Source organism: Vipera berus, assembly GCF_964194415.1.
Source record: "Vipera berus genome assembly, chromosome: 10".
Taxonomy (NCBI): domain Eukaryota; kingdom Metazoa; phylum Chordata; class Lepidosauria; order Squamata; family Viperidae; genus Vipera; species Vipera berus.
Window position 1 is genome coordinate 6,629,605 of NC_138213.1, and position 17,182 is coordinate 6,646,786.

At 40.0% G+C, this 17,182-nt stretch overlaps 1 protein-coding gene across 4 annotated transcripts in view; it reads right to left on the reverse strand.

The window, feature by feature from the left end:
- Positions 1-17,182, reverse strand: part of PHKB (phosphorylase kinase regulatory subunit beta) — a 103,096-nt gene that overhangs the window by 29,623 nt on the left and 56,291 nt on the right. For all 4 annotated transcript variants that reach the window (XM_081335909.1, XM_081335908.1, XM_081335906.1 and 1 more), the window contains 10 exons: positions 16,614-16,772; positions 14,662-14,756; positions 10,617-10,672; positions 9,818-9,911; positions 6,548-6,631; positions 5,804-5,908; positions 3,462-3,544; positions 3,263-3,353; positions 403-464; positions 78-240 (listed from right to left, as the gene is read on the reverse strand). In XM_081335909.1, coding sequence (XP_081192035.1) covers positions 78-240; positions 403-464; positions 3,263-3,353; positions 3,462-3,544; positions 5,804-5,908; positions 6,548-6,631; positions 9,818-9,911; positions 10,617-10,672; positions 14,662-14,756; positions 16,614-16,772 — 992 coding nt within the window. The remainder of the gene's footprint in view (positions 1-77; positions 241-402; positions 465-3,262; positions 3,354-3,461; positions 3,545-5,803; positions 5,909-6,547; positions 6,632-9,817; positions 9,912-10,616; positions 10,673-14,661; positions 14,757-16,613; positions 16,773-17,182) is intronic.

The following is a 17,182-nucleotide window of genomic DNA, read 5'->3' on the forward strand; positions in this document are numbered from 1 at the left end:
TGATGTCTGGAAATGATTCACGATTGGAATGAGTTTCTTCCCTAGACACCACACAGATCAAGCATTTAGAAACGCACATTCAGTTTCTGAAGAATCTCATGAATTGGCTTGTTTTTCCAGTCGCTATGATGAATGTCTGGCTGCTGTTCTAGCTCAGTTGCATTTGGTGTGCTGGTTTGCCTCTTGACTTTTGAATGTTTCGGAAGCTCCAGTTCTTCAAAACTCTTAAATTCCGGAGGCCTGCGGAAAGAAAGTTTTGTAAGCCTGAGGGGAAAAAAAAATCTAACGGATGCTTTCATGATTCCCCCTTTCTGACGTGACGCTGAACTAAGAAAAATCATCTAGGAAGCCCATCGGAGATGCATGAAGCTATTGTTTTACTATACTTTTGGATATACATACTCCTCTGTGTCACTGATCCTTAAGAAATCCAATTGTTCGACCACTGCTCCAGAGATTAATGTCTGAAATAGACAAGAGAAATGGAAGAGAAAAAAAAACACAAAAGTTAGTAGAAATATTTATTTATTTATTTTATTTTATTTTATTGGATTTGTATACCGCCCTTTCCCGAAGGACTCAGGGCGGTTTACAGGGAATTAAAACAAGAAATACAAAAATTAAAAACAATTAAAAAGATTATAACAGTCCCTGAAAGAGTAAAAAGCCCAATTAAAATTAAAATTAAAATTAAAATTCTCAGCCTGGGCCAGAGAGCTCAAAGAGCCAGGTCTTCAGGTCCCGGCGGAATGAACGGAGGTCGGGGGCAGTCCTCAGCTCCACGGGCAGCTGGTTCCAGAGGGCAGGTGCACCCACTGAGAAGGCCCTCCCCCTGGGCGTTACCCGCCGGCAATCTTTTACCGGCAGCACCCTGAGAAGGCCCTCCCTGTGGGAGCGCACTGGACGAAGGGAACTTGATGCCAGAGTTTGCTGTAATAAAGCATAGCAGCACTGCAAACTGCTTTTAAAAACACAACCGTGGATGGATGGATGGATGGATGGATGGATGGATGGATGGATGGATGGATGGGGATGGATGGAATAGTCAGCCAGGTGCTAGAGAGAGACAAACAGAGGGAGAGAAGGAGGGGTGTATGTGTGATCCCATAAAGATAGTAGTATTTCTTGCACAAAACAAGGCTGGTTGTGGGAAAATATGACCGTGTAAGATTAGCTTCCAGATAGGGCAAGAAGAATAGGTTTCTTGTTTATTGATCATTCTAAGCCAGCGTTTCCCAACCTTAGGAACTTGAAGATGCGTGGACTTCAACTCCCAGAATTCCCCAGCCAGCTATGCTGGCTGGGGAATTCTGGGAGTTGAAGTCCACGCATCTTCAAGTTCCTAAGGTTGGAAAGCACTGTTCTAAGCAACTGTTTCTTCAGATGGTTTCTAGTATGTTTCTAGCCCTTTTATTCAGGATTTTCGTGCAGAGGATTAGGTTTCGATCTCCCCACCCCCACCCCCGCAACTGTCCAATTCAATTTCCTACCCAAATATTTATGCTTTGCTGGAGAACAAAGTTGCACTTTTTCTTATTAATATTTCATCAGGTTTACATATTATCTGCTATTAATCCTTTAAATATTCAAATATATCTCTAAAGGGGAAAACAAGATTACGCTGAATCAATGTTAAGCTTTCCCATGAAAAAGGGTCTCACACTGGTGAGGAAAAACTAACAAGAGATAAGGTTAGAGTAACTTTTCATTTGTATAGCAAAAATATATCAAGACATCTACGCAGCCACAATGGGAACACTGCCTCTCTGTCATAATTTGATTTACATGTTTTATCCTGATCTTTATATTCCCCGTTTATCTTGTATATCTGAGCACAAATTGCATTAAGTGTATTATGATCCCATAAATGGGAAAAATATTCTAGCCAAGCCTGGAAACAGTAGTTTTACGACCACAATGGAAAGTATTTTTATGCAAAATTATATAACTCTTCCATGAATTAATGTCTAAAAGCCTAACTCTCTGCATACATATTCAGAAACTGCAAGTAAATTATGAACACGAACATATATTCCCTCTAATAGATAATGCATTATTAGCATATCATAATCTCACTATTTCAATTTTTTCCTCTTTCTGTAATGAAATGGACGATATCCAAGAATACAACAGTGGAGTAATTTAGGAAATTAATGCTCAAGCCTTAGCAAAAGAAAATGTTGCATTATTTAAACCTGAGAAATAATTGTATATAGGTCAGGTTGAAAATACCAGAATGGCTATCTAGATGCTAAAGATTCTGGCAACCGTTATTTATTAGGGGCTTAAGCTACACTTTTAAAAACAAGAAAGAAGCACAACAATGGTGAACCAAACATTTTCCAGAAAGAAGCTGGAATTTTTCAGTTGTCATCACTGACATCTGTTCCTCATTGCATGGAACGGAGCCCCTAAAATTGGCAAGCAAATAAGAAGTTTTGGAATTGATCCAGCAGGATTTGGAAGACAAGGACTGGATTCAGATATTGCATGGAACCATTAACGTACATAAAGAAGTTTTATGTATGTTTAATATATTGCATTAAACCAGCTAAGCATGGTTTAATGAATGCAGCATAACTGGGAGAGTTCACAGGTGACCTGATTTTTCGATTGTGATTATTATTATTTTCCTAGAATTTTCTTTTTTTTATTAGTTTATAATATAAAATACGAAAATACGAAAGCAAATAGTAGGAAAAAATAGGGGAGGAAAAAGGGAAGGGAAAAGTGTAGAAATGAAGGAAAAAAGAATAAAAAAAGTCATTGACTTCCGACTCCCTTTGGTGTGGTAGAATAAAATAGTAACATCCAACTTCAGCTCTTTACTTTTACATAATACTATAAACTAGCCATTTCTATAACAACAGATCTATCTAATCAGTAAAACCCAAAATCAAAGCTTTTTTTTTCTACCTCAAGCACAAAGCCCAGAAGTAGTTTCCAAGTAAAAACTAAAGTAATAGTGTTTTTTCTTTTATCAAAGCAGTCACTTTAGCCATCTCTGCTAACTCCATCAACTTTTGCAACCATTTGTCCATTGTGGGAATCAAAGTGTCCTTCCATTTTTGTACATAAAGTAATCTTGGTGCCATCAACCTATGTAACATCAAAGTTCCATTTTTCCCCCCCAAGTCTTCTGATTTTTTTAAAAAAAAAATATTAATTTCATTCAGAAATAAGACACGTTCAGACCTGTGGATTACCCGAAATATTTATAAGCCACACTTTATGTCGTGCATCAATGAAAAGACGATTATACCTGCAGCCTATCAACGTGAACCTTCACTCCACCGACCACACCGTTCTTAAACGAGGCAAGCATGTCTAGTATGGGGTTGAATCTACTTCCCCTGAGGTAAAAAAAAACAAAAATAAAAAACAAGATTTCATATTGCAAACTTTTCAAATGTCCAAGCATTGGGAATCTTACGTGCATGTTTCTGTGGGCGAAGTCTTACCTTATGTTGTCCTCTCGAATGAGCACAAGGAATAAAGGACGCCCATGCATTTTCCAGTATTGTTTAATGAACTGTAAAGCATTCTAAGGAAATAAAGCCCCCCCCCATGAGAAAGAATATTGAAATAGTGTAAATTGCAATAAAAACATCACATTAGCAAAACAAGACAATATTTTAGAATACACGGGTGTGTAGAGTACATGTGTGATTGGCTGGGGAATAGTGGGAGATGAAGTCCACATATCTTCAGATGCCCATGGTTGAGAAATACTGATAGATACAATGCAGTTTAGATCTGGTGGATAGATAGATGGAAGAGAGAGAGAGAGAGAGAGAGAGAGAGAGAGAGAGAGAGAGAGAGAGAGAGAGAGAGAGAGAGAGACAGAGAGAGAGAGAGAGAGAGACAGAGACAGAGACAGAGAGAGAGACAGAGACAGAGAGACAGAGACAGAGACAGAGACAGACAGAGAGAGAGAGACAGAGAGAGAGACAGAGACAGAGACAGAGAGAGACAGAGAGATAACATATAATGTAACCCTTTGTATATATAATGTATATAATGTACTGAATTCTGGGTGTTGAAGTGCACACATCTTGAAGTGCCAAGGTTGAGAAGCACTGGTATACACAATGCAATTTCAATCTAAACAGATCTGAATCAGACCAATGTGGTGATTCCTGAAGATGATTTGTAATGTGGAAATGAACTCTGTGGAAAAGACTTTATTGACCACAAATACTAATGAATTTCATAGGAGACTCCATGTCAGGAATATTTACTGAAATGACATTTTAGATAATGTTCTTTTTCTTCAGGGATAATCTGAAAAGAATTATTTACAGAATGTCTTGGAAAGCTTCTTTATTCTCCAGTTTTTGTAAAAATAATAATAAATGCAAGCCACCAAATCAATCCACTTAAAAGCCCATGGAAACTGAGGGAATTCAAATGCTTCGAAAGAAAGAAAGAAAGAAAGAAAGAAAGAAAGAAAGAAAGAAAGAAAGAAAGAAAGAAAGAAAGAAAGAAAGAAAGAAAGAAAGAAAGAAAGAGAAAGAAGGAAGGAAGGAAGGAAGGAAGGAAGGAAGGAAGGAAGGAAGGAAGGAAGGAAGGAAAGAAGGAAGGAAGGAAAGAAAGAAAGAAAGAAAGAAAGAAAGAAAGAAAGAAAGAAAGAAAGAAAGAAAGAAAGAAAGAAAGAAAGAAAGAAAGAAAAACCAGGTTCAGTGGGGATAATATATTTTAAAAGGTAAAATTACAGAGCACTGTTCTCCGGCACTGAGTGTTCCCAGATTATCCAACCCAATCTTTACAAAACAGCAGATGCTGAATATACTGTAAATCAAAAACTCTCCTTGGGGTTTCAACAACTTTGTAATTTCCTTCTAGGGCCCCAGGATTACTTTTTTCCCACTTATGAAATTGAACCTTACCAGTTCAAATGTGGATTTTTAGCAGCTTTCATCAATTCAGCATCACTTGGCTTCTCCAGTCTCCTTCCCTCTCTCTCTTTCCCCTCCCTCCCTCTCTCCCTCTCCCTCCCCATTTACTGTACAGCTGCATGATTAATCCTCAATTTAACATTTTACAAAGAAAGCCAATCTTGATACTTTGGTCTTTTTATTGTGGTTATTTGAGAGTGGACTGCATTTTTTAATCTATCAGCTTCATCCCACCCTTCTCTTTGACCCATTTCTGTGCTTCTTAAGAAATTAACAAAAAGGTGCAGCATCTTACATAATGAAAGATATATTTTTTTTCCCCACAAAAAGCATCCCAAATTCACAAATGTTTTTCTGTGGCTCCAAATGCAGTTAACTTTTACTTTGTTGCTAAGATGTGGAATTAGCTATACAACCCAGTCTAATGCAAGTCAGCTCAAAGTATGCCAGCTTTTTTTTGTAGTGAGGTTTTCTTTTCTGTAAGTTAAGCAAGTAAATTCAACTTCAAGCAAAAGATTCTGGAGAAAGCAATTGTGTCCCTTCCTTGTTGAGTACAAGGTCTTCTTTCTTTCTTCTTTCTTTTTCTTTCTCTTTCTTTCTTTCTTTCTTTCTTTCTTTCTTTCTTTCTTTCTTTCTTTCTTTCTTTCTTTGTCTTTCTCTCTCTCTTTCTTTCTTTCTCTCTCTCTCTCTTTTTCTTTCTCTCTCTCTCTCCTTTCTTTCTTTCTTTCTTTCTTTCTTTCTTTCTTTCTCTCTCTCTCTTTCTCTTTCTTTCTTTCTTTCTTTCTTTCTTTTTCCTTTTAGGTTCCCAGATCATAATAAAGCACAAGACTTTATCTATGATTTAAATTGTCTAAGCTTTTAAAATGAAAACAGACGGAGCAGAATCAGATTTTACCAGAAAATACCTTAATGTCATCAATCAACATCATAACATCTTGCGACATGTAGAAATCACTCAGGTCAAAGATGATTGGGTAGCAAACCACTGTTTTCCCCAATATTCGATAAATCTGCAGAATAAACCATCAATGTCTCAGATCCACGAAACACGGGCAATCAGATCTTTATGAGAGTAAACTCTAAATTCTATGTTACAGTTAAAGCCAATCGGCACAGCGTTTTTAATCATGGAGGCATTCAAGCAAGCCAAGCTAAAACTTTTGGTGGAACCTCACAAACTAGCACGGCTATCATAGCCCAAGTTCTATTCTCAATTACGCTGAAAACACCTAGAAGAGCTTTCTCCTAAATTACTAATGAGATGATTGTTCCTAAGAACTTGCAGATAAACAAACCTTAGGTAAGATTTGCCATTTCGGTCATAAGCCATGCAAAACTCAATGGGCCGAATTCCTGAAAAGGGAGCAAAAAGCTTTGCTACCCATTTCTTGCCAAGCTTGGAGAATAATTTAGACCAGAGGTCCCCAACCTGTTGGGCACCAGGGACCAATTCCGTGGAGAGAGGTTTTTCCACGAACCGGAGGAGATGTGGATTCATGTACTGGATGCAGCTTGTTTGAGTGGCCCGCTTTCTGGCATGCTGCGTCCTGGTGCCAGTCCACAAACTGGGGATTGGGGACTTCTGATTTAGACCACCTCCGATATTTAGGCTAACTAAACCATGCAGGATAGTGACTCTCTGTAAGGACCTTTGATGTTCCAAGGCAACCGATGGGTCGGTCGGGTCTTCCAGAAAGTCCCAGCTTTTCGTTGACGCCCAGATGGAAGTAAGCCTGTAAAAAACATTATAATGTAACGTGGCAGAGCAAACCCGTGTTCAGAGAGGGAGTCGAGGGTGGTGTCTTTGGGAAGGATCAGTAAGGGCAGCAGAATTCCTTATTTGTTCATTTAAAAAACAAGGACCGGAGCCTCCTTCCGGCAAAATCGGAATATTTACGATCTCTGTGAGAAGACACGACAAGTGAACGTGAGATGGAGAGGGAAATGATCCAGAACATTCTTTAAAAAAAGAGTAGGAGTCACCAGTTCGTACGTCTTGCACATAGGATTGCCTCAGTGAACACATTCACTCTTAAAAAAAAAAGATTTCTAGTCAAAGTTTTCTGGGCCAAGGAGACAGCCGGGAAGCTGGTCAATGCTTCTGTAGCAGAGTGACCTTTTCAGGAAGTGAAGGTCAACCTCCCTCTGGCATTATTCGAGCGGTTTGGAAAGAAAGCCAAGCACGTATAAAGCAAAGAGAAGATGGCAGAAATCGAAGAGGAACTCCACTTAAAAACTGCATGTGGGAATAGGTACAAATCCCACCTTTGCTTTGCCTTGTGTGGCCAGCAGATCCATATTTAACTGCATCCTGTTAAGACTTATTGAATTATGGGTTTCCTTTGATGGTCGCTCATCAATTATGGTATGTCTAGAATGCCAGAGATAAGCTGTGATCGATGCTCTATGCTGAGTTTATAGGACCCCCTTCCTGAAACAGTTATATGGGATTCCAATTTATCTGAGGGTTCGGTTCAAAGAAATAGTGGTGGCATCTCAAGGGGGTTCTGTCTGAAAGCTGGAAATCTGAAAGGCTTCTTTCTCTTCCTCTTATGCATTCATGTCCTGCCCTGGCCAGGCCTGGTGGGTTGTAAGTGTTTGAAATAAAATAAATACTGAAGATCCATAATTGAAATATAAAGAGCCTTGGTGAAGCAGTGGGCTAATGCCTCCTTAAGTAACACCAGCTGCCTGCAATTAGTGCAGGTTCGCGTCCCACCAGGCTCAAGGTTGACTCAGCCTTCCATCCTTCCGAGGTAGGTAAAATGAGGACCCAGATTGTTGGGGGCAATAAGCTGACTTTGTAAAAATGCCACTTTGGGGGGGGCGAAAGCCCTAATAAGCAGGCATATACATAGAATGAAGGCTATTGCTAAGCACATTGATTTGTGCTTCTTAGATTGTAAGCCACCCTGAGTCTTCAGAGAAGGGCGGGATATAAATGGGATTAAAAAAAATAGATTTAATATTTATTGGGCAAAGGGTGGTGGTGCTCTATTTTTAGGGTTGTTGTTTTTTTCCCCCCAGGGTACTAGGTAGGACTGCCTCCTGGTTTATTCCTGGGCACTTTAAATTTTTTAATAGATTTTTTTTTAATGCAATGAAATTAAGAAACAAAATTTTCACATATAAACCAGATTTCCTCTCTATTTCTCTGTCTCTCTCTCTCTCTCACACACACACACACATACACAAGGGGGTTAAAATAAAATATGACGTCTTCCTCATCGTTTTGCAACACGAGTCCAATGTACAATAGAAAAACGAAACATCGCAATTCATCTGAAAAAGATGGGACACTTAATCTTCTAAAACAGCTTTATTTTCACGAAAGACTGAGGGGAACTCGTCTCTCATTGGAATGATCCAAATTATTTGACGTGTTCATGGATTTCTCTGCCAAGAGATATGATATAGGATAATCACTTTTTCGTTTTTGTTTTTTTAAAAAGATTCACTTAACTACTCGAAATATGCTACTCTCTGAAATTCAGTTCCACTGGATTCCTACAATGTCCCTATTGCATCTAGCATACAAAAGTAGCAAAAACAAAAGAAACATGAGCCATGAACTCTTTTTCTACCTATTTCCCAATTCAATGATTTCCTATTAAAAAAAACCAAAGCCCCAATTTATGGATGATCCTTCCGGCAAATGCTTTCTTTCTTCTACTTTTATCCTAGAATCAGATCTATCAAACAAAAGGAAGGAAGGGAAAAATCAGCATACAGAAATATGTTGTTTTTAGCCCCTCCTCCGTTTAATCATGTCCATTCTCAGAGACTGTCAGAATAAGTATCTGCAGTTTTCTTAGTAAAAAATTTTCAGAAACGGTTTGCCATTGCCTTCTTCCATAGGCTACTTAAGAATGACTGGCCCAAAGTCACCCAGCTAGCTTAGTGCCTCAGCTGGGACGAGAACTCAACAGTCTCCCGGTTTCTAATCTTGGAAGGCGTGTTATTTCAGAAACATATTTTGCCTGAGACAATTTTATTCACCGAGTAATCTCAGAATATCAGCACGAATTAAGTTAAACGTATTTGCTCAACAAAATTTGAATCGGACCTTGTTTACAAATGAGATGTGTTTGGACTAGAAACATTTGCTATTCTAAGCACTAGAGCGAAACAATATTGGAAGACATTTTCTCTCTATAAAAACAAGTGCATCATTTACTTCATTTCCTTAGGATTCATTTCTAACTATTTCTAAAGTGTTCCTTTTTAATAAAACCTGTGTTTATTTTATTTATTTATTTAATTGGATTTGTATACCGCCCTTTCCCGAAGGACTCAGGGCGGTTTACAGGGAATTAAAACAAGAAATACAAAAATTAAAAAACAATTAAAAAGATTATAACAGTCCCTGAAAGAGTAAAAACCCCAATTAAAATTAAAATTAAAATTAAGATTCTCAGCCTGGGCCAGAGAGCTCGAAGAGCCAGGTCTTCAGGTCTCGGCGGAATGAACGGAGGTCGGGGGCAGTCCTCAGCTCCACGGGCAGCTGGTTCCAGAGGGCAAGTGCACCCACAGAGAAGGCCCTCCCCCTGGGCGTTACCCGCCGGCAGTCTTTTACCGGCGGCACCCTGAGAAGGCCCTCCCTGTGGGAGCGCACTGGACGAAGGGAACTTGATGCTTGTTTATTTGTTTATTGATATGCGTGTGTCTGTTTGTGTGTGTACGTATGTGAACATATATAGTTTTTTAATTTGACATGTTGTTGTTGTTGTTAGTTGCGAAGTCGTGTCCGACTCATCGCGACCCCATGGACAACGTTCCTCCAGGCCTTCCTGTCCTCTACCATAATTTGACATAGGTAGTACCAATATCGAAGCAATTTATCATAGCCTAGGAAACACTGGTTTTAAAAAGAAAATGAAAAGATTTTTTTTTAAAAAAATGCTAAAGTAATAACGTACCTTCACAAGCTCTTGTTGAGGCCAAATCTGAATGGGTTCAACTTGTTGCGGTGTTTGTGTTTGGATTCCATATGTGTTCAGAAACACCTGCAAGCTGTTGTTGTTTTCAGTGAAAACATTACAAAGGAACATTAGTGCGACAAAACTGGAATCTGCTTTCAGCAGACCACATTTGAAAGAAATCCAGGTTTTCGTGGAATCAAAGCCAGGTTGGGTGTAATAACCTTTATTACTGCTTTGAGACTTTCAAAAATAGAATTACCATGTCGGTCCAGATCTCTCCCAAAAGGTCTCGGAAAGATCTGCCTGTCTTCACATGCTTATGCAACATGCTAAGACAGAAACACAGTGACAGTCTAACACAATGTCTCTGTCCTATAACTCTTGAACCTGCCTGAATAAACCAGAAACCTGAATATGGCTGGTGACAAAATTCAGATCTGAACCAAGAATTCTTCGCAATCCACCATTCTTGAGATCAGTCCTGGAACAGGAGACTTGGGACTTCACTAGAGGCTTGTGCTGAAGCTTGAAGCCCATTGAGTGAACTAATTTGTTGATCAGGAAAGGGAAATGTCAAGCTCCTGATTTTAAATTTCCAGCCTGACCCATCAAAATCCAACAGTTTTACTCTGCCTCTTGACCGCAGGATGTTGTTATAGGACGGGTGCAGAAACTCTGCAAGATTTCACCTACAAAGGATCTGGAGATGACGGCATCTCCATCTTAAGTACCAGAATCGCTAACTAGCACCTTGAAAACCAATCAGAGAGATTTAATGGAGATCTGAATGACTTACCGTTGGCTTTCAGCGATCAACGCAACATGGACCACGAGGTCATTTTCCAAGGGACCCTAAAACCATAAGCAGAAAAAGAAAACTTTTGGATGGGGATCTGCTATTTGATTGTTACCTGCCACACGACGCAAAGCCAATGTGAACCATGACCATTCATTAAATATGACCGGCATTTTCCGGCTGAGTTGCAGCTTTCCTTCTTTCTTTATTGCCTGTTAATCCATTTGGTTATGCAAACAGGAGAAAGGAACATCAGGAAAGCAACACGTATCAATCTAAGTGTCACCTGAGGAGCTGCGCTGTCAATAATTTTTTGAATCATGCGCTGTTGAAATGGTAGGAACAGCTTCTTCCCTTTCGTTTAGCTCTTTTGGAGCGAAGCAGGAAGGAGAAGACACCATCAGCTTTTGATTTATTAGGGTTGTGCATCGTTTACTAAAAAGCACTTTCTACTAATCCATGAATGTAATGCTACTGGTTATCTCTCAGCAGTGGTATGTAAGGTTGATGCATAACAGATGTTCTACGAAGCAGATAGCCTACATGACTGCACATGTAGAGTTTATTTACCCAAAATGTCTTTCTCATTCATTTTATGGGCAGATTCCATATGTTTATTTTATTTTTTTGAGTAGAGCAATGAGACCCCACAGAAAAAAAAACAATTGAATTGTCACTGCCTATGAACATATCAGAATTTGGGGGGTCTGACTTAAGGCACCAGCAGAGCATCAACTACTGTATACTTTTAGTTGCAGGGGTTTTAATTGGGCAACTTCATACAGTCTGATATTGGTACACAAATAAAACTATATACACTGCACTGCGTTTGTTCGGTACACACTTGCAAAATCCGGGCACTTTCTAGATGTGTGGGCTTCAACTATTATAAACCTGAACAATGGCTACTCTGACTGAAGGGTTCTAGGATAAGATGTCTAGGCATCTAGACCGTGCCCAGATCGGTGAAATCTGCTATGCACATGTAACATAGATTGCTTTTGTTTGAGAAAAAACTTGGAAAACAATCCGTGCTCTCTAACTAATGCTTATGAAAAGCAGAAGGACACCTTACTTATTATTCCAAGATTTTAAGTATTTACAATCCTATTATCAATTTAAGAAGCAGTTCCACTTATTGCAAGTCAGGCATTTGTGACAAAGAGTTGGTGTGGGTGTGATGCAGGGTCACCGCTGTTCTAGAGTAGAGTAGAACAATGGAACTATTGTTAGAAATTGGCGTGAGGCTGTTTTCAATAAACCTCAAAGTAAGAGGAGTGATGCAAGTCCCCCCCCACTCCTTATGGGGTTTTGATCTAGTCAGGATCAAGATCAATGGACAGTTGCCATCACAATATCCTCCACCCCTTTGATTTGAACTTCTAATGGCTTCATAGCAGCCTGTTGACTGAGTTCCTGGCAGGACTTTTGAAGCACAAGGGGGAAAAATTGAAGCGCGATGTAACACATTAAGAGGTTTGGAAAGGGTTGTTCTAAGTGAGTAAAGCAAGGTGTTGAGGGATGTCTCAATTCTAAAAGATAAATAAACATCCTGGCTCCACTAATGCTTGATTTAGCCTGATGAATCTTTTGAAGCATCAAATAGAATTGATTTCAGCAAGGTTAAATGCAAATGAGCTTTTAACATAAGGATGAAGAAAGGACGGGGGGGGGGGCGGGGGGAAGAAAACTGTTATGATTTGTTTATTGGGTCTGTGGTCCTGTTTTTGTTTGTTTGACTGAGGAAAAAAAATGCTGGAATGAAGATATTTTATGACTGGAAGAAAAAGAATCAACATCTGTAGACAGCTGCGGAGAACTGCTACAGTCTGTTCCTGCTTATACCAGAGAATGTTTAGAATTCGAATACAAAGCCCTTTTATGAAGTACTTGTCCACTTCAGTTGGAAATGGGATATTCATAAGAGAAACAATTCAGGGGAATTACCCCATACACGTTATCATTTCTCCATTGTAGGGAAAGAACCGTTTTAAATGCAGAAAGCATTTTTTCATATGGAGTCATTCATGCTTGAATTCCAGTTATGGGAAAAAGAATAATAGCCCTTCGATAGATCTGGTTTCATGATAAGTTTTTAGGAAAAGGGCCATTTTCTAGAAAATAGCTTTTATCCCAAATCTCAAGTTTGATTAAATTGTTTTATTACTAATGAGAACTACACGAGCTTCATTAATTTTGGCTGACTGATTGGCTTTTATGAAGCTATCTATATCTATATATCTACATATCTATATCTATATGTGTGCGTGTACATATGTATACACGCACACACACACACACACACACACACACACACACACACACAGGACGCTGAGCTTGTCGATCAGAAGGTCGGCAGTTTGGCGGGTCGAATCCCGAGTACCGCGTAACAGAGTGAGCGCCTGTTACTCGTCCCAGCTTCTGCCAACCTAGCAGTTCGAAAGCACGTAAAAATGCAAGTAGAAAAATAGGGACCACTACGGTGGGAAGGTAACAGCGTTCCGTGCGCCTTTGGCGTCTAGTCATGCCGGCCACATGACCACGGAGACGTCCTCGGACAAGCGCTGGCTCTTCGGCTTTGAAACGGAGATAAGCACCGGCCCCTAGAGTCAGAAACGACTAGCATGCATGTGCGGGGGAACCTTTACCTTTTTATATATATATAGATGTGAGACTAAATGGATTTCCTTAATTTGCTTTGGAACAAAAATGAGGTTAGCTTAATCCTTTGTATGGGATCCTTTGTAGTAAAGCGTTTGCATGTGGGAATGTAATGAGTACAGGCTGAGTCCTCCCTACTATTCATTAACTTGAAAAAGCTTTGACTTTTGTATAGCACAGTGGGTAATATTTTCATGTGTTTTATTCTTATCTGAAATCAAAGGACAAATCTAACTGAGTCATGTCTTGTGAGTCTCCTGCTGAGAAAGCCAATTCCTGAATAAGGGAATAAATGTCTGGAGAACAAAGATTTACAATCAAGCTGGATGAGAAACCCGTTAGCTGGGTTCAGTTCAGATAATGGTTTTGCAGCTACCATTAAAATGAATTAAAACCAATACTAATGGAATGCCAGTAAATTCCAAAAATCCAACAAAATAACTTGATTTATTGAACTGAAAACAAATAGAAGGTAAGAGTTGTGAAGAAGAAATTAAGGTAAGATACAGTCATGACTGCTTAAAATTAAATGTGTTAGGTACGTTTTATTGATTCTTCTGCCTTAACTTCTCTGCAGTCCTAAAAAATATGAGGTGATACCACGGAGTCTACCACAATCTCACAAATTTTGTGAGCTGTGTATCAATTTCACTTGTTTCAACCTGCTACTGTAGAACTTTTCCAGGAACCAACCTCAAGCCTACTAACTTTTTTCACTGCCACTGTAACTACGGATAGTTACTAAACTAATGGTTGTAATTCAAGCATTACCTGTAGTTTAAGATACCTGTATTGTAGTTTTAAAAAGAATGTAGAGGGAGAGTCGGTAAATTTAACAACCAAAACACAAGCATAGGGTCTCTACGGAAAAAATAAACTCACCAATGCATCTCATATATGCAGTTCTTTTTATATGTTTTGTCCAGGCTGGTATTTTTTTTTTTGAAAGAAAACAAAATTGAATAAATTATAGGACAGGCTCCTGCTGGATGCTTGCTAATCATAATTTTAAGTCCTGACCTATTTGCCCAGCACCTATTTTAGCTCCAACAGTTATTCTATAACTACTAGATCCAATGAGTGGACATTGATATAACATTAGTAAACCAACTCAGTCGTGTTTTGAAACCAACAGTTCAAATTAGCTAACTGGTTCTGCTGTCTTATAAAAACTGGGGTATGCAATTTAAAAAATATTATCCAGATGGTCTATTCCAACTTTGAAAAGTATGGCAAACTTTGCAAATAGTTATTATGTAAGCAATTTATTCTAGGCTCCTCATCATAGACTAATCCAAAATTATTTCCCGCCCACAATATGTTAGGGATCAGCAATTTGCTCAACAATAATAACTTTTTTTTTCATACATCAGTAGAAATATACCTGATTTGAGTACCGCATGCTAACGTTCCGTTGATCTTGCGGGGGAATGAAACGCTTCACCGGGTCGATATCTTTAATGCTTACTAAACCATCCACTGAAAGCAAAACCACCAAACATCGGTTATTTGTCAACGGATAATTCAAAGCAGTTGTCGCCACTACACGATTTATTACTCTGAAATGTGCAAGAAACCAAGATCAGCATCTGATTAACAAACCAGAGTGATAATGACACGTGGTGGCTGGTCCTTAGATCGCTGAATGCATCTGAGTCCAGTTTTGCCAGAACACGTTGCACACCCAGGGGGATCAGAAAGCCAGTTTCCATCCCAGAACTCTTAACAAACAGCATGGAGAATTTACCCCGAGACATTTTCAGCATGTATTTTTTAAAGCCACCTTGAAATCTAACACTGCACGGAGAGACGATGATCTTGAACGAGCTCACTATGACAAGCCATGTGCTCATATGCTCTTCCCTCAACCTTTCATTGTGCTTCAAACTTGCAACATCAACAGCTTGAATATATTTTTTTCCCCAGTGTCAGGTTTTCTCTTTGGATGTAATAAAAAGCTACAGTTTAAACAAGAGATACTGTCGACGTTCAAAGCCAGACAAAGCAGGCTACGAAGAATGCATCTGTCAAAGGCCACCAGTCTTGACGGAGATAGGCTGGATATTTTTGAATCATAGGCGCATCTTAATTGCAAACTGCTGCAGAGCAACATGGAAGATGAACTCTATTTGGGGAAGTAGTGAGCTTCCCAAAGAATATCTGGTTGGTAAAATGGAAGATGAACTAATGGACTGGCCCAAGCAAACAGCATCGTTCTTACAATTCTGAAGTCTGAGTTCACTCTCAGGTTAATAAGCTACAGTTTAGCAATTCTAGGAAACTGTGTGTGATATAGGTTCACAAGCGCCATGATAGTGCGCTCAGCCGTGGTGGCACAGAGGTTAGAATGCAGTATTGCAGGCTAACTCTGCCCACTGCCAGGAGTTCGATCATGACCGGCTCAAGGTTGACTCAGCCCTCCACCCTTCCGAGGTCAGTAAAAGGAGGACCCAGATTGTTGGAGGGGTAATATGCGGACTCTGTAAACCGCTTAGAGGGGGCTGTAAAGCACTATGAAGTGGTATATAAGTGCTATTGCTATTGCTGAAAGGTCATTTAATGATCCAGGAACCTTTTCATGCAGCTTCTAAAACTCAGGAGGTCACCAGAATTCAGGTGCAGGAAAAGCTTATTCAACTAGATCAGGTGTAGGCAAACTCGGCTCTTTTATGACTCATGGACTTCAACTCCCAGAATTCCTGAGCCAGCATGGCTGGCTCAGGAATTCTGGGAGCTGAGGTCCATGAGTCATAAAAGAGCTGAGGCTGCCTACCTGTTCTGTACCAGCCTACTACCGGCCCTGCAGAAAAGGCAGGGACAACCCCTTTACAAAAAGGCAAGAGGCTGGAACTAAGCCTGCCAAATTTATTGACACAAAACAGAGCAAACAGAGCAAAACAAAACACGAACCATGAAACAGGAGCTATTCAAATGGTTGCCTTCAGCAAACCAGCCCTCCCACACATTCCCCTTTTAAACAGTTCAAGGCGTGGCTTCTCTCTGCCTCCTTCCGAGGTGCCCCATTGCCTTCCTCTGTTTACTCCTGATTGACTGCCTCCTGTGTCGGGCGTCCTTGAACAGGGCCAGCTGTGAGTCATCTTCATCCACGCTGTCAGGCTCACACAGCTGGGTCTGCGTCGTGACCAGATGGGAGGGGCCTGGCTGAGGACTCTGCGAAGCCTCCAGGCTGTCCTCTGCAGGCTCTCCAACACCCCCCTCCTCCTCCTCCTCTGAATCGTCCGACCCAACTGCCGAACCCACAGGCTGACCCTGAATCACAACACTACCCCTGAACTAGGAGGACATTCTGATTCTTTGGTAGGTCTGCTTACTTACCGAGAAGTTTGGCAATAATATAGAGGGACTGTCCCAAGAGAAAAAACTTGCCATCCCGTCCATGGTTGCTAGGAAACCTTTTCTGGCTGCCAGGATTTTTCTTTTCCGGGTCAACAAAATCAGCTGGCACGTAGTAATATTTGGGTACAACCGGAAAGCCTGCAAATGTTTAAACAGACTAGTTAAAGAGGGGTTAACGGAAGGACATGGGCGGTTCGGGGGAAAAAAGTGAAAAATAAAGATATACACGTGTGTCAAAATAAGTTTCCCCCCCCCACCAAAAAAAACAAAAAAAGCACAGCGAAAGAAATAATGCCACCACTAATAATCCTTCTGTGGTGCAGCTCCCTAAAGTTGATACAAACCGCCATCTCTATTTACACCTTGACTGAACAGATGCAATGCCTATAAACTGGTTCTAGAAGGAGGGGGGGGGGAAAGGCAATTTTTGACAGATGGAAAAAGGCTGTGCTTTTTTTCAAGGCACCACTGTTAAACAGGTGTGACAGATCGGAAATGTTTACAACTGCTATTAGTGAAATGAAAAGCCGTAACGAAAGAGAGCTTAG